Source organism: Nomascus leucogenys, chromosome 6 (assembly GCF_006542625.1).
Source record: "Nomascus leucogenys isolate Asia chromosome 6, Asia_NLE_v1, whole genome shotgun sequence".
Lineage (NCBI taxonomy): Eukaryota > Metazoa > Chordata > Mammalia > Primates > Hylobatidae > Nomascus > Nomascus leucogenys.
Window position 1 is genome coordinate 29,672,106 of NC_044386.1, and position 26,768 is coordinate 29,698,873.

Below are 26,768 nucleotides of genomic sequence, written 5' to 3' on the forward strand. Positions count from 1 at the left end.
CCCTATCAACTCTAATTTGGTATCACTGACTTAATACGTTTATGTTGTCACAAAACCTAGGTATAGCAGAATAAATGACTCCCAAGCCATCCACTTTTATTTTACCTTCCAAAGTCAAATAGGAAGGAATTCTACACTCCAGAGACATCTTAGCCAAACAACATCTACTGCCAAACAACAGAGGGGAAAAAAAAAAATCAAGAAATGAATTATTCTGAGAGATCTACAGTTAAAATTCTCTTTGCAGCTCTCCACTCCCCCCCACAAAAAAATACCTCCTCCCCCATACACACATCCCTCTAATGCTGTTCTACGGTATTTTTTTTTCTCATGGGAAGTAAGTGGGATTAATAGTTTATGACTACTGTCTCTTATACTGAACTTATGCTAAGGTTTATCCTTACCTTATCCTTAGTTAAAACTTACATATTGCAACCAGTGGAAATACACGCTTAGTAAATTTTACAGAAGTTGCTGTGGAAATTTCCCAATTCCAAAGTATGCTAACTTACAGTTTAATGTTTCTACTAAAAATGAGAAGAGCCTAAACACAGACCACCTTCAAATAAAGTATTCCACTTCCTACTGGCAATCATTTCTGACTCAAAGGAAGCAATAAAAAGGGACCCAGCCATCATCTTCTCTTGTAGCGATTCCCTGAGAAGAGGGTAAACCCCACGTGCTCACTCCAACAAACAGACGGTTATTCAGATCTCCTCAAGTATTAGAGAAAAATGTAGAAATCTCATGAGCAGAAGGCTAAAACTGTGAGGAAATATCCCAAATGTTGTTTAATAGTATTTGTGGTACAGAAAAAAGGCACAAAGTAATAACCAAGTGGTCAAAGTATCTTGGTATTCTGGAATTTCTGCCTTTTATTTTCGAAGAATTAAGCTAAATCAAAAGAATAAAGTCACACCTGAGTTTAGCATAAGTAAGACATCAGTGTAAGTGGGATGGGAAGCGAATAGATGGATTTCTGAGAAGAAGATGCAATAAAAGTTTAACTAGCTTCTAAAGATTTAGCTACTTCAATTTTTAAAAGTGAATACTTTTTAAATACTTTGAAATAAATGCTTGATAAATGAATAGTTCTTGAATTCTAGGTTAAAAGACGTTACTGTGATCCATGCTGTTAGTCCTCAGTCCCTAAATTATTCACCATATATGTGAAAAGACTTTACAAGTTATACAAGCAAATTTAAAATGTAATGAATCTATTCACGGTTTGCTTTTTTTTGTAAAGGAAATTGTGAGAAGTAAATATGGAGAGGAAAAGTTCTTCAAAGATTATTGATGTCCACTGCCCAACAATCACTTCGGTGGAGAATGACATGCTGACAGGCACCTAAATCATTTCACTGCAAAGAACACTTATCTTCCTTGACATCATATTACAAAACTAAAAGCAGCTTTGGCCATAATTTGGCAGTGTAGTGATTCCTTGTGACCAAACTGATCAACCATGCCTTAAGATTTCAGAAGCTAAAAACTATTCTTAAACAGTAGTCTTAGCGTGGGCAACATGATGAAACCCCATCTCTACAAAAAAAATACAAAAATTAGCTGGGCGTGGTGACACATGCCTGTAGTCCCAGCTACTTGGGAGGCTGAGGCAGGAGGATCAACTGAGCCTGGGAGGTCAAGACTGCAGTGAGCTGTGACTGCACCACTGCACTACAGCCTGGGTGATGGCGAGACTTTGTCTCAAAGACAAAACAAAACAAACAAAGTAAGTAGTCTCTCGACTTGCCTCAAACATATGTATACTAATTTTAAATTATTAGAAAATGTTTAAAATTCATCAAGAGTTTTAACATGTATACATGTACAGTATAAATAATAATAAAATGAGCCCCTGGGTATCCTCTACCCCAGGTAAAGAAACTGTTCTTTATTAAAACATCCCTTGGCTTCACGGCAAGGAATCCCTCTGAACAAGTACATTTCTTTCTTTGCATCTCATTCTTACCCTTCAAACGCCTAATCTAAGCTCCACTTCCTCTTGTAACTACCAAAGTTCCCAAGGATTTTTCTTTTCTCTGAACTACTGAACTTTCAGAGAACTATACTGTCAAACTCTCATCTGTTATATCAAATTATTAGATGTATAAAACTGTTCCCCAAATGGATTTTAAGATTCTTTCAGTCTGAGAGCACCTTTTAAATTTCATAGCACATATGTCATTATTGGTGCAATAACTGGTGTTTGATACCACATATTACATTGAAGCAACAGAAAATTTTTAAAAATCTAAAAATCAGCAAGCTAGCCAAAGAACTGCATGCTTAAAAATGGTAAAAATGGTAAAAGTTACATTATATATATTTTACTACAATTAAAAAATCAGCAAGTTGGTATCTTGATACTTTCAATTAGGTGAGAAATAGGTATTTTTTATTTTCTTCTTTTTACATGTTATTTGCCAGGAGATATTTTTTTATTTTCTTAACTTTAAAAAAAAGTCCTTTTTTCTCCTTCTCCCACTCTGGATTCCCTTCCTTTATTCTGAAGTGGCAGCATTCCCAATATATGTCAAGAGCAAGCAACTCAAGTGCTACAGGCAATGTTCTGGCATCAATAGCCAATCTAAAACTCATAGGATATTGTTTTTTAAAAAACCTTGCTAAGTATTAGTCTCACATTTTACCCAAATTTCTAATCCAAATAGACAGTGCTTTTACAAAATCCTAACCGTGTTTACATACTTGTAAGAAAAGCTTTTAGACTTCTCATCTTTTCACTGCTTAATCAAGTGGGGACAGTGCAACAGCAGCCATAGGTGAGAACCAAGTTCAGTTAGCGTTTACACTGATAAGCTTCATTCACAAACTGTTACTTAACAGGTAAGTGTAAGATGGATTTCAGTAACAGGAAAGTGAAGGCAAAGCCCACTCTACATTCCGTAAGAAGAATCTTTAGCACTGTAACACATCTACCAAAAAAAGTCACCACAACTTTGAGAAACCCTTCTGTTCGTCAGCTGGGAACCAAATTACAAATTCTAATTTGCAACACCAGAAGCAGTCATGGGCCAACACTGGCAGTACAACATGAGAAAGATCCAAAGACTGGTTAAGCCAGTGCTCTCAAGACAACTCACAAAATGATCCATCACAGTATAAACGTTATTAGCAGTTCTATTTCTATCTTAAAACATTATGTTTGCTAATATTTAACATACAGAGTTGACATTAATGCCCTCACTGAGCCTGTGTTAGATGGCTGCATGTCACTGACAGGCATACATGGGAGGCTAACTCAGACAGCATTGACAATGTGATGGGTATTTGTGATGATTAAGTGAATCTGCTGATAATACAATCTAGTTTTAACCAAACAAGCCCTCATCAAATGGGCAAAATAATTTTAAAAGATTCTTGCAAAAGAAATTACAACTGAAGACAACTCTAATAAGCATAAAGGGGGGAAGTATAAGTCAGAGTTACTCTCACTCAATGAGATAAAAAGGAAAATTATCAGAGGTACAAGAGGGTTATCCAACAAAAATGCAAATTTATCAAGAATACGTTTATGTTCTTACCAATAAGAAAAAAGAATGAACCTTGCCTTAAGTGTAAAGTGCCCATTATTGCCCTGTTAGCTAAAAATGAAGTGTATGTACTTAATTTTTAAATAAACAAATAAATATAGGCTGAGCATGGTGATTCATGCTTATAGTCCCAGTGCTTTGGGAAGCCTTGATGGAGCACCAGTGCTTTGGGAAGCCTTTGATGGAGCACCGCTTGAGGCCAGGAGCTCAAGACCAGCCTGAGCAACACAGCAAGGTCCTATCTCTACAGAAAATAATTTTTTTTGTTGAGACGGGGTCTCACTCTGTCACCCAGGTTGGAGTGCAGTGGCATGATCTTGGCTCACTGCAACCTCCGTCTCCTAGGTTCAAGCAATCCTCCTACCTCAGCTTCCCAAGTAGCTGGGACCACAGGCATGTGCCACTATGTCTGGCTAATTTTTTTGTATTTTTTGGTAGAAACAGGGTTTCACCAGGTTGCCCAGGCTGGTCTTGAACTCCTGAGCTCAGGAGATTCACCCGCCTCAGCCTCCCAAAATACTGGGATTACAGGAATGAGCCACCATCCCCGGCCAAAAAATAAAATAAAAAAAAAAACTCAGCGAGGCATGGTGGCACACACCTGTAGTCTTAGCTACTCCAGAGGCTGAAGCAGAGGCTGTGGATCACTTGAGCCCAGGACTTAGTTCAAGGTTATAGTGAGTTAAGATCATGCCACTGCACTCCAGCCTGGGCAACAGAGTGAGACCCTGTCTCTTAAAAAGAAAAATATTTATGTATACATATAAATAAAATCAGCTGGTCCAAGTACAGCAGTTATTTACAGCTAACTGATCACAGATTTTTTTGTTCCCTCCCACTCCCACTGCTTCACTTGACTAGTCCCCCAACCCCTAAAAAAACCTCTTTTACTGACAGAAGAAGAATCCAATAGGACTTTTATAAATTCTGCTTATCTGTAAGAAAACTCACATCATGTTAATACACAAATAACTTTAACATAAATGTCATAGTCCTCCATGCTATCAACCAAACTTTTCACATTCTCCTCCCTAAGGTTCCACTTCCCTGTCTCCTTGAAGTTAGGGGAGATTGTGTGATTTGCTCTATCAATGAAACATGAACCACATGTCATTTCTAAGCAGAAACTTAAGAGCCAGAGTGATGTGCTATGCTATTCCTCCTTTTATGATAGTAACTGATACTGCTCCAGGTGGCAGTGGCTCCATCTGCCTGGCTGCCAGAGTGAGGATGAGGTAGCCTGTGACTGATTTACAGCCTGAATGAGAAATAAATGGTTGTTTTAAGCAACTGAGGTTTTGGGGTTTGTTACCACCACAGCTTAACCTAGCCTATCCAGATTAAGGTAGCGTGTCGTAATTTTGATAAAGAACATGGGAGCTCTAAGAAAAGAGTATTATCTTCTCATTCTATATCTGTTCAGTATTGTTAAAGAGAATGAAATTTTATAAAAACCATTACTTCCCCACTCTATGACTGATAACTTTCAAGTTTGCCTAAATAACTAAACAAGCTTCTGGCTATTTTGTATAGGTTCCCTTCAAAAGGATTTAAATTTCGTAATCTTTTAAACAGAAATTGGTTTTTGGTTTATTCACAGCAGCTTACCACTAAGTAATTCAATCCAGTTCTGGACCGTTTCTGGAGGCTGAGTTTCCTTCACATGCTTCAGAGCTTCATCAAGAAGAACATCCCCTGTTGGGGCATCCGACTTGCAGATTACCTAAAAAGAAGCAAAAAGAACGAAAGGATCCACGAATGCCTTTTCTGACGATCTCATTAAATGAAAAACAAACAATTATATAAATAATTCATTATGCTTGAAGCCTCAAGCTTTCATGTAGTATCAAAGTTCAGATTTTAAATTACTTTTATGTTAAGGAAATCCAGTATTTAACCTAACCAGATTAGATATAATAATGAATGAAAATTGGCTAGACTCAGTAAGTAGCTCATGCCTGAATCCCAGGGGGAGGCTGAGACAAGCAGATCACTTGAAGCCAGGAATTCGGTAACAGCCTGGCCTACGTGGTGAAACCCTGTCTCTACTAAAAATACAAAAATTAGCCGGGTATGGCGGTGCACGCCTGTAATCCCAGCTACTCGGGTAGCTGAGGTGGGAGAATCATTTGAACCCAGGAGGCAGAGGCTGCAGGAAGCCAAGATCACACCGCCACACTCCACCATGGACAACAGAGTGAGACTCTATCTCAAAGAGAAAAGAAAAGAAAGCTACTGGCTGGGCACGGTGGCTCACTCCTGTAATCTCGGCACTTTGGGAGGCCGAGGCGGGTGGATCACCTGAGGTCAGGAGTTCAAGACCAGCCTGGCCAAAATGATGAAACCCCATCTCTACTAAAAATACAAAAAATTAGCTGGGCATGGTGGCGGGTGCCTGTAATCCCAGCCACTCTGGAGGCTGAGGCAGGAGAATTGCTTGAACCCAGGAGGCAGAGGTCGCAGCGGGCCGAGATTGTGCCACTGCATTCCAGCCTGGGAAACAAGAGCAAAACTCCGACTTAAAAAGAAAAAAAAAAAAAAAAGCTACTGTGCAATAATTAGTAAAGCAACATACTAGGACAGTTTATACTCACTCTTTCATCACTGAACCTTGGACTATGTGATCCAGAAATTCATTCAAGCATTATTATTAGTTCCAGAAATAAGACTAAATTATATTTAAGAATTCAGCACAGGTTGAACATCCCTAATCCGAAAATCCGAACTCCTTCAAAATCTGAAACTTTTTGAGCACCAACATGCATCCATTGGAACTATTCTGGATTTTAAATTTTGAAGTCAGGAATGCTTAAGTATAATACAAATATTCCAAAATCCAAAAAATTCCAAAATCTTAAACATTTCTGTTACCAAGCATTTCAGATATAGGATACTCAATCTTGTATTATAAAGGTGGTATTTCACATCAGTGAAGAAACAAATTTTTAAACAAATGTCACTAAAACTTGCTAACAAATTATAGAGGTAAGAAAGATTTCTTGGTTTCTCTTTTTTTTTTTTTTGGAAATGGAGTTTTGCTCGTCACCCAGGCTGGAGTGCAGTGGCACAATCTCGGCTCACTGCAAACCTCTGCCTCCCCAGTACAAGTGATTCTCCTGCCTCAGCCTCCCAAGTAGCTGGAATAACAGGTGTGCGCCACCACGTCTGGCTAATTTTGTATTTTTAGTAAAGATGGGAGTTTCTCCATGTTGGTCAGGCTGGTCTCGAACTCCCGACCTCAGGTAATCCACCCACCTTGGCCTCCCAAAGTGCTGGGATTACAGGAATGATCCACTGCACCTAGCCCTGAAAGGTTTCTTTAAAAATTGTCCCCACTAGCAGAAAACTTAAAGAAATTATCAATAGCTTTGATTACATACATTTTTTAAATACTGCAACTTTTTTTAAAAAAGCTACACTGAGGCTGGATGCAGTGGCTCACTCCTACAATCCCAGCACTTTGGGAGGCCAAGGCAGGTGGATCACCTGAGGTCAAGAGTTTGAGACCAGCCTGGCCAACATGGTGAAACCCGGTCTCTACTAATAATACAAAAATTAGCCAGGCGTGGTGGCGCACGCCTGTAAACCCAGCTACTCGGGAGGCTGAGGCAGGAGAATCGCTTGAACCCGGGAGGTAGAGGCTGCAGTGAGCTGAGATCGCACCATTGCACTCCAGCCTGGGCGACAAGAGCAAAAATATGTTTCCAAAAAAAAAGCTACACTGAGATACAGAATCCATTTTCAAAGTGGAAAAGTCCAGAGGGAGGGATGGGAGGGAAAATGTTACACTGCTTTAGACAAGTATTAGATCCCTATAGCCTTCATTCACATTGTTGGCCAAGCTATAAATTTCTAGTTAAAATTCCACAATATCAAAATTAAATCCACTGTATTGTATTATTTTATAATGTTAGCTATTTAAATGTTACAAAATTTAACATTAATTTTTTTTTTTTTTTTGAGATAGAGTCTCACTCTGTTGCCCAGCCTGGAGTGCAATGGCGCGATCTCAGCTCACTGCAACCTCCGCCTCCCAGGTTCAAGCAATTCTCCTACCTCAGACTCCCAAATAGCTGGGATTATAGGCGCACACCACTGCATCCGGCTAATTTTTGTATTTTTAGTAGAGACAGGGTTTCATCAAGTTGGGCAGGCTGGTCTTGAACTCCTGACCTTGTGATCTTGCCCACCTCGGCCTCCCGAAGTGCTGGAATTTGCAAGTATGAGCCACCATGCCCCACCAATTTAACATCACTTTTAAAATGTTGACAGTCCTCTCTTAAACTCGTCCTCAAAGTGTCCTTTACTTTGTCAATCTTATAAAAAATTAAAAACATATACATACAGTATCTATCTCTGTGATATTATGACCAGTAGAAATATAAAAACCACAATACAAGTCACAAATCTATTCTTAAATTTTCTTTTTTTTATTTTATTATTATTATACTTTAACTTTTAGGGTACATGTGCACAACGTGCAGGTTTGTTACATATGTATACATGAGCCATGTTGGTGTGCTGCACCCATTAACTCGTCATATGGCATTAGGTATATCTCCTAATGCTATCCCTCCCCCCTCTTAAATTTTCTAGTAGTTATATTTTAAAAGAAAAAAAGGCAAAATTAATTTTAATATTTTGATTTAACCAAATACAACCAAAATATTAACATGTAATAAGTATTTTTAAATTGAGGTACTTAATATATTTTTCCATACTAAGACCAAAAATCCACTGTATCCAGTGTATGTTTTTACTAACACCATGTGTCAATATGCAGTAGCCAAACTCCAAGTGCTTAAGTGTCTGGCTCATAGATGTATGTAGCTAGTAGCTGCCATATTGAACATACAGACCATTTTCATCATCAAACAAAGTTCCATCAAACAGTGCTATTCTAGACCATGCTTTCAGTGAAGGGTGAGAGAGCACAAGAAAATAAAGAAAGCAGAGCCTCAGGAGAAAAAGTTACATCTAAATATGGTGGCCATGCCACCACTTCTTACGTCCCACTCATTCCTTATATTTATTGCAATTTGGCCTCAAAGCTCGCCCACGCACATCCGTTTGCAACAGATCTTATGTCAGGGACACCAGAGCCTGGGTATAGGTGAATCACTTTTTCTTATGAAGTTCTGTCCTCTAAATCTTTCTCAAATGTATCACTTTTCTCCATCATCTTGCCAGTATATTCCATATCTATAGATTCAACGAATTGAGGATCAAAAATATTCAGGAAAAAAATACAAATTTTAAAATGCAGTATAACAATTGTTTATACAGCATTTACATTGTATTAGGTATTGTAAGTAATCTGGGGGTGATATAAAGTATAGGAGAGGATGTGCATAGGTTATATGCAAACACTACAACATTTTATATAAGAAACTTGAGCATCCGCAGATTTTGATATTTGAGGGGAGTCCTAGAACCAATCGCCCACAGATACTGAGGGACAACTATATTCTAGTCTGCCTAATCTGGTTGTTTTTCACTTGGATTAATTTAAGCCTCTTAACTAATTTCCCTAAACAAGTTTTAGCCTTTTTAATCCATTCTCCTCACTGATCTTTCTAACAGACAGATCTTACCATGGCATTCCACTGCTTCTGCTTACAACTTTTCAATGACTCAAGTTAGTTCTAAATTCCTTTTAAAAATTCAGTAGTAAGTGTGGTTCACAAATAAATATGTTCTATCTAAACATATCATTTTTATTTAGCTTTTTTTGGGGGGACGGGAACCATTCCTAAATATAAACAGATAATCACAGATAACGTGAAAGAAAGCTTCCAACACAGAAGAGATCAAAAATAGAAAATAAAAAATCTGAAGAAACAGATATAATACAGATGAAGGAAATTTTCAAAAGAGGTGTGATATCCTCAGAAATCTAAAAGAAGGTATTACATCCATAAAACAAACTACGATTTTTAAAAAGGAAGCTCATGGAAATAAAAAACAGGAGAGTCACAATAAAATCTCAACAGAAAGGTTAGAAGACAACTCTTTAAGAGTAGCCAAGAAGTCCGTATCCAATTTAGAGTTCTAGAAAAATAGAGGGCAAAAGATATGAGAAATACAAGTTTTCAAAACCAAAATATACACATTTCTAGACTGAAAAAATTAATGCATAATGAATTTAAAATGACCCACATTAAGGCATATCATACAATTTCAGAAAACCAACAAGGATAACAGAAGATCCCAAATGCTTGTAGAGGAAACAAAAATAATAATAAGATTGAGAAAGCAGGAGGCACGGCACAGTGGCTCATGTCTATAATCCCAGCTCTTTGGGAGGCCAAGGCACGAGGATCACTTGAACCCAAGCAGGCAATAAAGTAAGACCTTATCTCTAACAAAATTTAAAAAAAAAAAAAAAATTAGCCAGGAGGCTGGGCGCGGTGGCTCACGCCTATAATCCCAGCACTTTGGGAGGCAGGTGGATCATTTGGGGTCAGGAGTTCGAGACCAGCCTGACCAATACGGTGAAACCCCATCTCTACTAAACATACAAAAAAAAAAAAAATTAGCCAGGTGTGGTGGTGCATGCCTATAGTCCCAGCTACTAGGGAAGCTAAGGCAGGAGAATCGCTTGAATCCGGGAGGCGGAGGTTGCAGTGAGCTGAGATGGCACCAACTGCACTCTGGCCTGGGTGATAGAGCGACACTCAGTCTCAAAAAAAAAAAAATTAATTAGCCAGACATGGTGGCACATACCTATGTAGACCCAGCTACTTGGAAAGCAGAGATTGCAGTGAACCAAGATCATACCAACCACCCTCCAGCCCCAGGCAATGGAGTGAGACTGTCTCCAAAAAAAAAAAAAAAAAGAGAAAAGAAAATCAGAAGGGCACCAGACTTTAACAGCAACTCTGTATACTAGAAAACAGTGGGCTGGGCATGATAGCTCACGCCTGTAATCCTTGCACTTTGGGAGGCCCAAGGCGAACGGATCACTTGAGCCCAGGAGTTCAAGAGCAGCCCAGGCAACACGGCAAAACCCCATCTCTACAAAACATACAAAAATTAGCTGGGTGTGGCAGCACACGCCTGTAGTCCCAGCTACTTGGGAGGCTGAGGCACGTAAATCACTTGAACCAGGGAAGCCGAGGTTGCAGTGAGTCGAGATCACGCCACTGCACTCCAGCCTGGGTGACAGAGCGAGACTCTGTCTCAAAAAAAAAAAAAAGATGCATGAATGATGTTCTTTCCTACAGAACTATTATTCTCTATAGCTTATCAATCAAGAAGCATTCAGCTCTGATCTAAAACTTTTAGATTCATTAGGACGCTGATTTAGGAAAAAAACTAGTTTTGAAACACCATGCTCAAGAAACACAATGACAAACTGGAAGAAAAACAGTCTTGAATATCTGAGATTGAGGTTGAAGTTAAATTTCTAAAAACTAGCCAATATTACCTCTATTCAGAGAAGCACCTACACAGACCTTCAACAGACAGGTATCTGAAAAGTATTCACAATCTGATGAAAAGATCAATAGCCTATGAGTAAATTGCACAGTAACACTTTTGAGTTTTTAATGTCAAGTCTTTCAAAATTATGGCTTTTAAAAGCTGCAAATGAAGTCTAGAATCTTTCTGAAGATGTAAGATCCAGCGGCCAGTTACCTTAACAATCAATTACATTACTCATTGTAGGTACAAAGAACCAGAAAACCAAGAATACAAAAAAGATATGGAAATACAATTGAATAAAGACAACTTTAGTATCAACTTCCACTTTAATTTTTGAAAGCTATTAGTAAAAACATACATTTTAAGCAGTATAACCTCTTTAAAAAGAATGTTACTCAGCACTCCTCTTACCTTTCTTGTTAATAGACTTTTACGTCTCATTCCACAAGCCTCTAGTTGTAACCTTCCTCTCAATGCTAATTCAATTAACATACAGCCACGTAATCCAGATGATATACAGTCATTCCAAAATGATGTGTAACCCTATTAAAAAAAGAAATAAAACAAAATAGCTAATTTACCTTGAATTCAGAGTCAAAAACAGAAATATTCTCAGCCAAAGTCATATTTAATACCTTTTACCTTTCCTGTCTTTCTATAATAATACACTGAAAAAATACAATTAACATAAATTACTAATCGAGAATTTTCAGGGGCTTATCTTTCCACCACTTATTCTTACATACAAACAACAAATAACTTTAGAGGTCATAAGTTTAGAAACATAACTCACATTTCACCAAGCTGTGTGTTTATTAGGTTCTTTCAGAACCCTGCAAACTCCAAGGAATACTCAGTTAACCTCAGATTATAGTGATTTATTACATGTGGACATGTTAAGAAGCTCAGGGAAAGACAACCTAGCCAAGTTAGCTTCACAGAGAATTAGAATACCATTCATTTATTGCTGTTTAGGATAAAACCACAAGGTTAATCCGAGCACTTTGGGAGGCTGAGCCAAGACGATGGCTTGAGCCCAGGAGTTTGAGACCAGCCTGGACAACATAGTGAGATCCTGTTTCTACCAAAAAAAAATTAATTAGCTAGGTGTGGTGCTGCACACCTGTAGTCCCAGCTACTCAGGAGGCTAAGGCAGGAGGACCACTGTGTCCAAGAATTCAAGGCTACAGTGAGCAATAATTACACCAACACACTGCAGCCTGGGCAAAACAGTGCGACATTGTCTCTTAAAATACACACACTGTTAATTTTGTAAGAAGATATTAGAAAAACACATATGCGTCCACAAACAAATGGATAGCCAGCTATAGGCCTAAAATTCTCAATAATAAACAGTATGACAATCAGATTGGCCCCAAGGGAGAATGTAAGGGCAGCATCCACGGTGGAAGAACAGCCAGACATAAGGAGGTTGAGACACATCTAGAGATCTGGGATACTGGTCAAGCAGGCATCACCAGATGAGGTCAGGACACTGTAACAGCAAACAACTAGGGTTGTTCAAATTACAAAGCCACAAATCTTGCCAGCAGGATTGCCAGCTATCAATTTAAGATACCCAGTTCTCATGAGACAGCAGAAGCTATAAATAACTCTCATTAAGGCCCAGAACAGGGTAACACAATTTTGGTAGGAGAACAGGCCAATTCAATCTCTGAAGAATGGAGGGCCCAGGATTAGGAAGGCCTGGCCCTCACCTCTGGCACTTTTCCAAGGTCAGTCCTGGCACTTTGCCAGGCCTGAGTAGTGAGCTTGTGTTTCAGAAGATGACTGACCATTGAGGTCCATCAAACTTCATTTTTCATACAAGGAGTTAAATTGGCCTCACCAAGCTACCACTTCTGAGAATGTGACCTTTGGGAAAATAACAACTTTTTTTTTTTTTTTTTTTTTTTTTGAGACGGAGTCTCGCTCTGTCACCCAGGCTGGAGTGCAGTGGCACAATCTCGGCTCACTGCAAGCTCCGCTCCCGGGTTCACGCCATTCTCCTGCCTCAGCCTCTCCGAGTAGCTGGGACTACAGGCGCCCGCCACCACGCCCGGCTAATTTTTTTTTGTATTTTTTAGTAGAGACGGGGTTTCACCGTGGTCTCGATCTCCTGACCTCGTGATCCGCCCGCCTCGGCCTCCCAAAGTGCTGGGATTACAAGCGTGAGCCACCGCGCCCGGCCGGGAAAATAACAATTTAAAGGAGGCACAAGGGGATAAATAAAAACATCAGTGTTAACAGATCAATTTAAATGTGAGGTATAAGCAGCAGACACTGACTGGATTTTAGGGAATCATTTTAAACTTAGGGTTGGGGCCTGATCAAATGAAGATTACCAGAGATTTAGCAAAGTGGCTAATAATACCAGCACTTTATAGAGGTTAGGTAAAATGCGTGACTTCTGTGTCCATGAAATTAAAGCCCTAGGAAGCCTGAGAATGAATTCCACATGAAATTAAAGTTACAGATATCTGGCTTTGACTGGCCTGGACATATAAACAGAGTTCCTAAATGAGCCTCTACAAACTATAAACAACAGAGAACACCTCATAAAGCAATAATGGACGTGAACAGCCCTACAGCCTGCAAACTCCAACTGAACAGTACCTGGAAGCTTACATTTGATAGCAGAGAACTAAAATATGTCTCAATCTCAATTGCTCCTAGAGTAATGGCATACCCAGAGATATCAGCAAAATGGGGTCTTTAGTAACAGACTTCAGAGATCTGAATTTAGTGAATGGCTTTAGGCATCATCACATGCTTAAACAGAATTGGATTCACATGGGAAAGCACATGTATGGAATGGACAGTTCTGTACCACAGCTTCTGGGACTCGTCAGCAATATTCCAAAGATAAATTAAGCCAACGAAGACACACCAAACAACAGAAAAGTACAGTATGTTGATAACCTCCTGCTAAAATCCATGTCATAAAAGCAGGATCAAAAATTAACCACAGGGTGGCCAGGCGCAGTGACATACACCTGCAATCCCAGCACTTTGGGAGGCAGAGGCAAGCGGATTGCTTGAGCCCAGGAATTCCAGACCCCTAGGCAACATGGTGAAACCCCATCTCTACAAAAAACACAAAAATTAGCCGGGCATGGTGGCACCCGTCTGTGGTCCCAGCTACTTGGAAGGCTGAGGTGGGAGAATCAGCTGAGCTCAGGAACTTGAGGCTGCAGTGAGCCATGATCATGCCACTGCACTCCAGCCTGGGTGACAGGAGTGAGACCCTATCTCAAAAAAAAAAAAAAAAAAAAAAAGATAAAATATGTGAAGAAGGTTAGTAACCGGCAGTATCAAGCAGCTTATGACTGTAGTCATAATTAGTTCCTATGTTCTAAAATATAAGGATGGGAGAGGGCAGAGACATCCCAAGTAGGATGGGCCGTACACTACCAGATCTCCATCTGCCTGATTCCCTTTATTCTTTCAAGTGGCTCAATTTGAATGGTAGAAAAGGGTATTGTTTATTAAGTCTCCTAAAACTGCAAACACTGAGAAGAGTTCTCACCATTCCAGTTAAGAGATACAGTTCTGCTCTTAAGTGCCTACTTACCCAGGAGCTTTTTGTTAAGAAGGAACTCAAAAGGTTGGCAACCCAAAATGAAATGTAATAAAAATATTTTGTACAAAGATCGTAAGAGGGATATAACCAGAAGTATAAGATTTTCCTTATATGGGCCGGGCGCGGTGGCTCACGCCTGTAATCCCAGCACTTTGGGGGGCCAAGACGGGCGGATCACGAGGTCAGGAGATCAAGACCATCCTGGCTAACATGGTGAAACCCCGTCTCTACTAAAAATACAAAAAATTAGCCTGGCGCAGTGGCAGGCGCCTGTAGTCCCAGCTACTCGGGAGGCTGAGACAGGAGAATGGCGTGAACCTGGGAGGCGGAGCTTGCAGTGAGCCAAGGTCGCGCCACTGCACTCCAGCCTGGGCGACAGAGCAAGACTCCGCCTCAAAAAAAAAAAAAAAAAAAAAAAAAAAAGATTTTCCTTATATGTTATTAAAAACATTTACAACATGGGAAAATGCTCATAATATATATACTACATGAGAAACAGATAAAAAATTATATTATCTAAAGCAGAAGTATCCAATCTTTTGGCTTCCCTGGGCCATACTGGAAGAATTATTATCTTGGCCCACACATAAAATACACTAACATTAATGACAGCTGACGAGCTAAAGAAAACAAAAAAAAAAACCTCATGTTTTAAGAAAGTTTACAAATTTGTGTTGGACCAGATTCAAAGCCGTGGGCCACCTGCGGCTCACAGGCCGCGGGTTGGACAAGCTTGATCTAAAATGTAATCTTATTTTGAAATTATATAAATATTAATACATATGTATATCATAGGTTTGTATTTACAAAAAAACTTATAAATGTTCATATCCTTTGACACAATTCTTACGGGCCTTTAGTTAGAAAATACTGTGCACAAAAATATATGTACAAATATAACGATCACATCCTTATCATAGTAAAACACAAAAACAATCTAAAAGCAAAAAAAAGGAATAAACTCAGCACTTCCCAAACTTTCCTGACCTTGAAGCATTTTAATTTACAGTATACTTTTAACAGCCTACAGAATATTACAATTCTATGAAAATCAGTTTTAAAAATCCTGGTGCAGGAGGCAGAGGCTGCAGTGAGCCGAGATCGCACCACTGCACTCCAGCCTGGCGACAGAGCGAGACTTCATCTCAAAAAAAAAAAAAAAAAAAAAAAAAAAAAGAAATCCTGGTGCAGAAGGTTATTACAAAACATGAAAAATTATTATGAAATCGTGTGTGTGTGTGTGTGTGTGTGTGTGTGTGTGTGTGTAGAGAGACAGAGAATAGTCCCATTTTTAAGGGAGATTAGAAGAAAAGTTTGAGCAGCAGTAATGTCTGGTGATTATGGTGATCTTTATTTTCTTTAGGCTTTTCTGTAGATAGAAAAGGAAAACTCGTGGCAAGGAGATAAGTAAGGTTTTCCTTACTGATCAACTATAGTTATAGCTGTTCAAGCTTAAAAGGCAATAGTTATGATAGTGGCAGTAATTTGACATAGGCAAAACACTAGAAGAACTAAAAACTCTCCATGAAAATAACTATGAACCACAAAGTAAAACATATTTGTGAAGTAGTAAAGAACAGTGCTCAAGAGCCCAGACTGCACAAACACCTGGCGATTCAAATCAACTCCAGCTCTACCACATACTATGTAGTTAAATTTCTGAGACTAGTTTTATTCATATAAAACAAGCTGTGAAGATTAAATAATATATATAAAGCACAACCCCTGGCAATTAGTAATTATTTAATTATGTGCAATTAGAATGGAATGGGGATGGAGGATTGCAAACTCAGTTACTTAGAAAGTACAAAGAACATGACTGAATAAAGAGACCCAGGTGTGGACTGCAGCAAGCTGGACAATGTCCTCTTCCATCTATCTGGGGAAGACAACTTAGCCCTTATCAACTGTTGCCATGTGTAAAATGTGGGCCTACTCTTGCCACATCTTTTTCAAGAGGGCAGAAATGTCTGTTTCTATATATTACTTCCATCTTTGAAAGGATTACAACTCAAGTTTTACTAAACAAAACATATCTGGCAAACCAGTATGCAACCGCTGAACATTTTACAAAACATACTACGTTATATGAATGTTCAGTTACTGGTAGTCTGTATATGCATAAAGTACTCAAAATAGTTTCATTTTGTTTTTATGTACAAAATATTTCAAAATGGAATCACTAAAAACACCATATTTTCTATATAAGGTTGAATTCTGGTGTGACCAATGTTTCGGAAATGGCTTTCTAATAGAAATACAGGCCAGGTCCGCATGGTGGCTCACGCCTGTAATCCCAGCACTTTGGGAGGCCAAGATGGGCGGATCACGATGTCAGGAGATCGAGACCATCCTGGCTAACACGGTGAAACCCCATCTCTACTAAAAATACAAAAAATTAGCTGGGCGCGGTGGTGGGCACCTGTAGTCCCAGCTACTCGGGAGGCTGAGGCAGGAGAATGATGTGACCCTGGGAGGCGGAGCTTGCAGTGAGGCGAGATCGCGCCAATGCACTCCAGCCTGGGCGAGAGAGCAAGACTGTCTCAAAAAAAAAAAAAAAAAAAAAAAAATACAAAATTACCCAGGCGTGGTGGCGCATGCCTGTAATCCCAGCTACTCAGGAGGTTAAGGCAGGAGAACTGCTTGAACCTGGGAGGCAGAAGTTGCAGTGGGCTGAGATCGCACCACTGCACCCCAGCCTGGGCAACAAGAGCGAAACTCCATCTCAAAAAAATGGAAAAAAGAAAGGTGATTGTACTTGCCAAATCTAACTGGACCAGGATGAACAAATTAAGTCTCCCTCCTGAGTATCTGAACTTGCCATACTGAATCAGTTATATGGGCATGGCACTGGAGCTGTACTGGTTGTGTGGATTCAGAAGCTACTGGCCATTTCCACAAATGCAGAGAATGAAGGTAACAGAAAGGAAAACAGAAAACAAATGCAGAGTAGAAATGAGAGATGATGCAATGTGAGGCAAACCAAGACATACAGAAACAGAGAGGCAGACAGGCACATACACAGAATAGCATGTTTATTGTTTTAAGCTGCGATGCTTTGTTATGCAGTAAGATAATTAACATAGTGGATGCCCAGGGCTGGCAAAATGGGAAAAGGGGGAGGTAATGGCTAAAGGGGATGAGCTTTCTTTTGGAAGTGATAAAAATATTCCAAAATTGATTATGGAGGTGGTTGTACAAATCTGAAAACCTTGAATTGTACACTTCAAATGACTGAATTGTATGGCATATGAATTATATCTCAGAGCTGTTACAAAAAAACATTCTATAAAGTCACTTCTGAAATCTTACATGAAATTTTGATTATGTCAAAAATTAAGAATCAAAAAGTTCTTGACAAAAATAATCAAGAGAATGAAGGTGACTTTAGGTAAAAGCAGATTAAAAAGACTAGACAAGAAAAGGTATCTACAGATATAAGAACTGTTAAAGAAGTAGTAAGGCTGGGCACTGTGGCTCACACCTGTAATCTCAGCACTTTGAGAGGCCGAGGCGGGCAGATCACCTGAGGTCACGAGTTCAAGACCAGCCTGGCCAAGGCGGCAAAACCCCATCTCTACTAAAAATACAAAAATTAGCCAGGTGTGGTGGTTCACGCCTGTAATAGCAGCTACTCGAGAGGCTGAGGCAGGAGAATCGCTAGATCCCGGGAGGCAGAGGCTGCAGTGAGCCACTGCACTTCAGCCTGGACAACAAAGTGAAACTGTCTCAAGAAAAAAAAAAAAAAAAAAAAAAAAGGAGTAGTAAAACTGCATTTGCTGGTGATATTGTTGGATATTTAGAAAAACTCATGAGAGTAAATGGAAAAATTACTATAGATAGGAGTTTAGTAGCCAGATTATATAAAATGAAACATCAGTTGTCATATACAAACAAAATACACATGTTGAAATACTAAAAAGTTAAAATTTAATTGAAAAGACCTTTACAACAGCAACAAAAAGAACAAAAAATATCAAGGCAAAACCTATATGAAGAAAAATTTGAAGTCTCTTGAAAGACTTAAAAATAGACTTGAATAATAGATATTTCATTCTTATATACAAAGTCTCAACATTACTATCAGTTCCTCCTAAGTTAACAAATGTAATATCCCAATAAAAATAGCAACAGATTTTCCCTGGAGCTATACAAGTTAAAAATAAAAGTTCCTAAAGAAAAAAAAAAAAAAAAGAATAGCCAGGAAAACTTGGGGAGATAGCAACATATGTAAGGAACAGAAATTGAAGCCGTCCTACTAGATACTAGAATAGATTTAAAAGTCTCTGAAATTAAAATGATGTCACACTGGCACATGAATAGACAGACCAACAGAATAAATTCCAGAAACAGACCCAAGAACATACTGAAATCAAATACAGATTGAGTATCCCTTATCCAAAATGCTTGCGACTGGAAATATTATGGAGTTAAGATTTTTTTTCACATTTTGGAATATTTGCATTATACCCAAATCTGAAAATCTGAAATCCAAAATGCTCCAATGAGCATTTTCTTTGATTCTCACGCTGGTGCTGAAAAAGTTTTAGATACTGGAGCATTTACAATTTCAGATTTTCAAATTTGGGATTCTCAATCTGTACATGATAAAAATCAATGTAACATGAAAAGATGAACATTTTAATCAAATGTGTTGGGATAACCGGATAGTCATTAGGAAAAACATAACTGGATCAGTTCCTTATTACACATCAATATAAATTCCAGATGGATCAGAGGCTGAAATGTAAAGTGAAATAATGTAAGTACTAGAAGACAAAATAGGAGTGAAAACCTTTATAATCTCGGAGTGGAAGAAAAAACTTCCCGGCCGGGTGCGGTGGCTCACGCCTGTAATCCCAGCACTTTGGGAGGCTGAGGCAGGCGAATCACGAGGTCAGGAGATCGAGACCATCCTGGCTAACACAGTGAAACCCCGTCTCTACTAAAAATACAAAAAAATTAGCCGGGCGTGATGGTGGGTGCCTGTAGTCCCAGCTACTCGGGAGGCTGAGGCAGGAGAATGGCGTGAACCCAGGAGGCGGAGCTTGCAGTGAGCCGAGATCGCGCCACTGCACTCCAGCCTGGGCGACAGAGTGAGACTCCATCTAAAAAAAAAAAAAAAAAAGAAAAAGAAAAAACTTCCCAGCTATTCTCAAAATCTAGGAGCAATAAAAGGGACTACCCATTTTTTTGGCAAAGTTTGCAGGGCAAAAATCATAGCAAAGTCACTTATATCACAGACAAATCTCTAGTATACAATTAGTTCCTTAAAATAAAGCTTTTTTTTTTTTTTTAAATATTTTGAGGCCAGGCACAGTGGCTTACACCTGTAATCCCAGCACTTTGGGAGGCTAAGGCAGGAGGATCACCTAGGCCAGGAGTTTCAGACCAGCCTGGTAACACAGTGAGAGCTGTCTCTACAAAAAATGTTTTAAAATTAGCTGGGTGTGACAGCACATGCCTGTAGACCTAGCTACTCGGGAGGACTTGAGCCTGGGAGGTTGAGGCTGCAATGGGCTATAATTGCATTAATGCACTCTAACCTGGGTGACAAAGCAAGATCCTATGTCAAAAAATATATATCTTTTGAAATATTCAATTTTTTAAAAGGTAACAGATGATGTTCACAAAAGAAATGGAAATTACTAAAACATACCAAAAGATGCTTTGTCATTCATAATAAAAATACACATTTAAAATACATGAGACGTTAACAGCAAAAAGAAACCCACCTAATTCAAAAAAAGGCAAAACATGTATATATAAACCATGAATTTGGATAAATAAAATGTAGTATATGCATACAAGAAAACAGTATTCAGTCTTAAAAATTAAAATTCTGATACACAGATCTATGTAAAATTCTGATACATAGCTACAAAATATGGATGAACTCTGAAGACATTATGCTAAGTGAAATTAGCCAGTCATGAAAAGACAGAATACTCTATGGTTCCACATATACGAGGTGCCTAGAATAGTCAAATTCATAGAGGCAGTGGTTCCCAGGGACTGTGGAGAGAAGGGAATAGTAGCTATTGTTTAATGAGTAGAGTTTTGGTATGAAATAATAGAGAAGTTCTGGAGAGGCATAGTGTTGATGATGGCACAGTGTGAATCTACTTAATGCCACTAAACTGTACCATTTAAAAATGTTTTAAATGGTACATTTGATGTTATGCATATTTTACTTTTTTTTTTTTTTTTGAGATGGAGTCTCACTCCGTTGCCCAGGCTGGAGTGCAGTGGCACAATCTCAGCTCATTGCAACCTCCACCTCCCAGGTTCAAGTGATTCTCCTGCCTCAGCCTCCCAAGTAGCTGGGACTACAGGCGTGCACCACCATGCCGGGCTGATTTTTCTATTTTTAGTACAGATGGGGTTTCATTACGTTGGCCAAGCTGGTCTCAAACTCCTGACCTCATGATCCGCCCACCTCGGCCTCCCAAAGTGCTGGGATTACAGGCATGAGCCACTGTGCCTGCCCCCCTGCTTTTTTTTTTTTAACTACATGAAATCATGCTTACCTATCAGACTGGCAAAAATCCAAAAGCTTGGCCGGGTGCAGTGGCTCACACCTGTAATCCCAGCGCTTTGGGAGGCGAGGCGGGCAGATCACTTGAGGTCAGGAGTTCGAGACCAGCCTGGCCAACATGGCGAAATGCTGTCTCTACTAAAAATACAAAAATTAGCTGGGCGTGGTTGCGTGTGCCTGTAATCCCAGCTATTAAGGAGGCTGAGGCAGGAGGATCGCTTGAACCCAGGAAGCCAACGTTGCAGCAAACCAACGTTGCAGCAAACCGGGATCACACCACTGCACTCCAGCCTGGGCAAGAGAGCAAGACTCAGTCTCAAAAAAAAAAAAAAAAAAACCAAAAGCTTGACAGCATAGTTGGCAAAAATGAGGGAAACAGGCATTCTCATACACTATGATGTCAAAATGACAGCACTTTTACTGAGGGAAATTTGGGGATCTAGAAAAATCACACATAGATTTACCCTTTAACTTGACAATTCTACTTCTAAGGAATCCACTCTGAAGAAACTACCCCATAAATATGAAACAGTACATGCATATGGTTACTGTGATATTATCTGTAGGAGCAAAAGTTTGGAAACAACCCATAAATCCATCAATAAGGGACTGGATGAATATACTAAGATATATCTACCACATAATGGAATACTATAGAACCATAACATATTTCTAAGTAATAGTGATAGAGAACAGTCTTTAGAATACAACATGTAAAAAGCAAGGTGCACACAGTGTATGTAGTCCATTACCTTGTGTTTGAAGGAGAGGAGCAAGAATATGAATATACGTATAGTTTTGCTAAGAAAATACCAGAAAGATAAACTCCAAACTAACTTTTCAAGAACTACTAACGGAGGAAGGAAAGAATGATGTAGAAGAAAGATGGAAATGAGACTTTTGAATATAACTTGCAATATAATTACATGCACTGAAAACAGAAAAAAAAAAAAACTCCTGAAGAATGAAAACAACCGTATACTACTTAGTGATAGAACCACAAAGAAAAGCTATTTTAACTTTAGAATACAGTATTTTGACTATACATTCTTAATAAAAATACTACAAAGAAATTTTAAGCTGAACGCAAGTCAATTAGTAGTAATGTTGACATTTTTATTTTGAAACTGTTTTAATACAAGCAGTAAGCCAATGCAAATATTTGAAGAACCAAAATTTTCAGTAAAAAAAAAAGATAAATATAAAACCCGTAAGTTAAATAAAAATCTATAATGTTAAACTTGAACCAAAAACCACGTAAACAGATTTTTTTTCCTCTAAAATATGTTTGCTAGCTCTGTCCCTTGAGGAAAATATATCCTATCTCTGTATACGAAAGAGTCCTACAAGCAGTAACAACTTGGTAACACTGAGTACACCCAGTGTACTCACACCAGAGTGTGGTCCATTCCCCACCAGATGGAAAACAGGATTCCTTGAAGGAATGACTGATTCCAAGTCTGAAACAGGAAATGTACGAGTTGAGTCCAGGACATTGTGCTGGCCTTGCCAAAAAGCAAGAAATTATCACAGGTTAATAAGCTGTATCACAAAGAACACTGAAACCAACTTAGAAAAGAACTCCCATAGGCTAAAAGTGGGACAATTTAAACATCAAGAAGAGTAATTAATACAAGTGAATGAAACACAATGAATATATATAAAACCGCAAGTCATAATTTTAAAAAAGAAAAGAGCCCATACCTCACTAGATACCACCGGAAGTAGCTAAGGCACAAACTCCTAACCCAAAACTTAGTAATTAAAATAAAATTGTGTTTATCCTGCCTTTTAAGTGCATAAAATGCACAGGATTATAAAGGAAACCAAATCAGTCATCAAAATATTAAAAATGAATTTGTGATATATGTGCTTTATTAGCAAACAAGTTCTAGTGGCAGATCTAATAACTATTATAATTCCAATGCAGTACTGAGCAAAGACAGTATTCTGAGATATCTGGAATAACTGTAATGTGATATGAAAGTATCTCTGGTCTCTCTAGTGGTGACAAACTCACAGATACTGTTAATACTTCTTTGGCTTGTGGCCTACAATTAAAGTTGATGTAGATGTTAACTTTCAGCTATAGGTCACTAAAAATAAATTAATTTTTCCCCTCTCAAATGTTTCCTGAATTCTACAGTGACCCCAAACTAAGAATCCCTAAATTAGATGAAAAGTAGGGGAAATTTCCAACAGGCAGATAGGTCTGTCACCAAATGAACTCACTGGTCTTCGAATTCTAAAACCAGACACTGGATGACTCCTGATGCAATGAACATGAAAACACATAGGATTATCTAAGAAGTCATCTTGGCTGGGCGCAGTGGCTCACACCTGTAATCCCAGTACTTTGGGAGGCCAAGGTGGGCAGATCACAAGGTCAGGAGTTCGAGACCAGCCTGGCCAACAGGGTGAAACCCCGTCACTACTAAAAATACAAAAATTAGCCAGGCGTGGTGGCATGCATCCCAGCTACTCAGGAGGCCGAGACAGAAGAATCACTTGAACCCAGGAGGCGAAGGTTGCAGTGGACAGAGGTTGCAGTGACCCAAGATCACACAACTGCAATCCAGCCTGGGCGACAGAGCAAGACTCTGTCTCAAAAAAAAAAAAAAAACATTCTAAAATGTATTATGGTGATGGATACACAACTCTAAATACACTAAAAGTCACTGCATTGTTACCTTTCACTTTTTTGTTTTTTTAAAGACAGGGTTTCATTCTGTCACCCAGGCTAGAGTGCAGTGGCTTGATCATAGCTCACTGCAACCTTGAACTCCTGGGCTGAAATGATCTGCCTACCTCAGCCTCCTGAGTAGCTGGGACTATAAGCAGGCACCAGCACACCTGGCTTTTTACTTTTTTTTTAGCAATGGATCTCACTGTGTTGTCCAGGCTAGTCTCAAATTCCTGGCCTCAAGCAATCCTCCTGCTTTGGTCTCCTCCAAAGTGCTAGGATTACAGGCATGTAATCCTGGATTGTACAGTTTAAATAAGTGAATTATCAATTAAATCTCAATAAAGCTGTTACCAAAAAAACTAAGCCAACAACTCCCCTTAAGCATTTCAAATGACTAAAGAAAGCCCTCAGCTTTCTGATTTTTTTTTAATTAGCAAAAGAGTAAGGCTATAGACGGAATGTTTGTGTCCCCCCAAAACTCTCATGTTAAGATTCTAGCCAGAAGCAGTGGCTCACGCCTGTAATCCCAGCACTTTGGGAGGCCAAGGCAGGCGGGTCACCTGAGGTCTGGAGTTTGAGACCAGCCTGACCAACATGGAGAAACCCTGTCTCTACTAAAAATATAAAATTAGTGGGGAATGGTGGCGCATGCCTGTAATCCCAGCTACTTGGGAGGCTGAGGCAGGAGAATTGCTTGAACCCAGGAGGCGGAGGTTGCGGTAAACCAACATCGCGCCACTGCACTCCAGCTGGGCAACAAGAGTGAAACACCATCTAAAAAAAAAAAAAAAAAAAAAAAAAAGATTCTAACCCCTAATAGGGTCTCTGGAGTCTCTGGAAGGTGATTAGGTCATGAGGGCAGAAGCCTCATGAATGGAATTAGTGCCCTTATAAAAGAGGCCCCAGAGAGTCCCTATGCCCTTCTGCCATGTGAGGATGCAATGAGAAGCCAACCAGGAAGCAGGCCCTCACCAATTTCTTGTTCTTGAACTTCCCAGACTCCAGAACTGTGAGAAATAAATTCCTGTTGTTAGCTGGGCACGGCAGCTCATGCCTGTAATCCCAGCACTTTGGGAGGCTGAGGTGGGAGGATCGCCTGAGGTCAGGAGTTTGAGACTAGCCTGGTGGTCTCAGCCATGGTGAAACCCTTTCTCTAGTAAAAATACAAAATGAGCCAGGTATGGTGGTGTGCACCTGTAATCCCAGCTACTTGGGAGGCTGAGGCAAGAGAATCACTTGAACCTGGGAGGCAGAGGTTACAGTGAATGGAGACCGTGCCACTGCACTCCAGCCTGGGTGACAGAGCGAGATTCTGTCTCAAAAAAAAAAAAAAAAAATCTGTTGTTTATAAGTCACACTGTCTATTGTGGTAGTCCCAACCTTTTTGGTGCCAGGGACTGGTTTCAGGGAAGACAATTTTTTCCACGGACTGGAGAGGGGAGGGGGATGGTTTCGGGATGAGCCTGTTCCACCTCAGATCCTATGAGGCATTAGTTAGATTCTCATAAGGAATGCCTACCTTAGATCCCTCATCACATGCGCAATTCGTAACAGGGTTCACACTCCTATAAGAATCTAATGGCTGCTGCTGATCTGACAGGAGGTGGAGCTCAGGCAGTAATGCTCGCTTGCCCGCCCCTCACCTCCTGCTGTGCAACCTAGTTCCTAACAGGCCACAGACCAGTACCGGCCCACAGCCCGGAGGTTAGAGATCCTTGGTCTATGGTATTCTGTTACAGCAGCCCAAATAAACTAAGACAGATAAAACCAGTAAAATAACTAAATAATGATTGGATTTGGGTGCCATCCACACATGTAAGTTACTGGTAGTAACCAAGTTATGATTATGTTTTAAAAGTTCCCTTTTAAGCAATTTGTAACCCAGAATGTATTTTTTCACAGAAGTAACAGCCAGGCCCCTCAGGGCCTCTATTCTCATGGTCTTCACTCAAAACCAGGGATCTTATCTGCCACTCCCTGGGAACTTGGACATCAGCAGCCTTAAACCCACAACCTTTCGATGAGAACCAAATCCAACTCGGAAATTCAATCCACAAGTAACTTTTCATCATCCTTATGGGGATTCCAATCCTCAACCTTCCTCCTTTTTTCCCACCAGTCTCCTCCGTTCTTTCCCTCATCCCCACCCAGCACAGTAAGTTACTGTGCACATACCATGTGCAAAGCACTGTTCTGAGTACTAAGTACTGTGGGAGCTCATTTCAACCTTCACAACAACCTTCTGAACTAAGTGCTATTATTATCAATCCCAATTCAAAGATGGGCAAATAAGGCCAGAGTACACTACCTTCAACTACACCCTTACTAGTTTCCTAAACACATCCATTGTTTCCCACTGCATTTAAGTAGCAAAACTCCAGCCCCGGATCAATCCAACTGTCACTTTTTCCATATCTGTACCTGTGTTTCTGAACTGCTGATGTAAAAAAATATTGAAATCTCAGTATATAAATGTACTGTCTCCAACTTAAACTAAACCTTTAATGATACTGGGGTTGGGCACAATGGCTCATGCCTCTAATCCCAGCACTTTGGGAGGCCAAGGCGGGTGGATCACTTAAGGTTAGGAGATTTGAGACCAGCCTGACCAATATAGTGAAACCCCGTCGCTATTAAAAATACAAAATTAGCCAGGCATGGTGGTGCATGCCTGTAATCCCAGCTACTTGGGAGGCTAAGGCAGAAGAATCTTTTGAACCCAGGAGGAGAAGGTTGCAGTGAGCCGAGATCACACCATTGTACTCCAGCCTGGGTAACAAGAGTGAAACTCTGTCTCAAGAAAAATAAATAAATAAATAAAATACACACACACACACACACACAAACACGGCAAAATCAGTTTCCCTACTCAGAGCTCTTACCACTCTCCATATCAGATATTTCAAAACCCCATTCTCCCCAAACCTCTAAACTCAGCTCATTTTCAGCAGATTACTTCACAAAAACAAACCAACTCAATAA

General features: G+C 39.6%; 1 protein-coding gene across 1 annotated transcript in view; it reads right to left on the minus strand.

Annotated features, from left to right (window-relative positions):
• The window catches only part of GOLPH3 (golgi phosphoprotein 3), a 60,225-nt gene that overhangs the window by 5,766 nt on the left and 27,691 nt on the right, over positions 1–26,768 (minus strand). The window contains exons 2-3 of the mRNA XM_003274909.4: positions 11,391–11,522; positions 5,163–5,277 (exon numbers count right to left, since the gene is read on the minus strand). Coding sequence (XP_003274957.1) covers positions 5,163–5,277; positions 11,391–11,522 — 247 coding nt within the window. The remainder of the gene's footprint in view (positions 1–5,162; positions 5,278–11,390; positions 11,523–26,768) is intronic.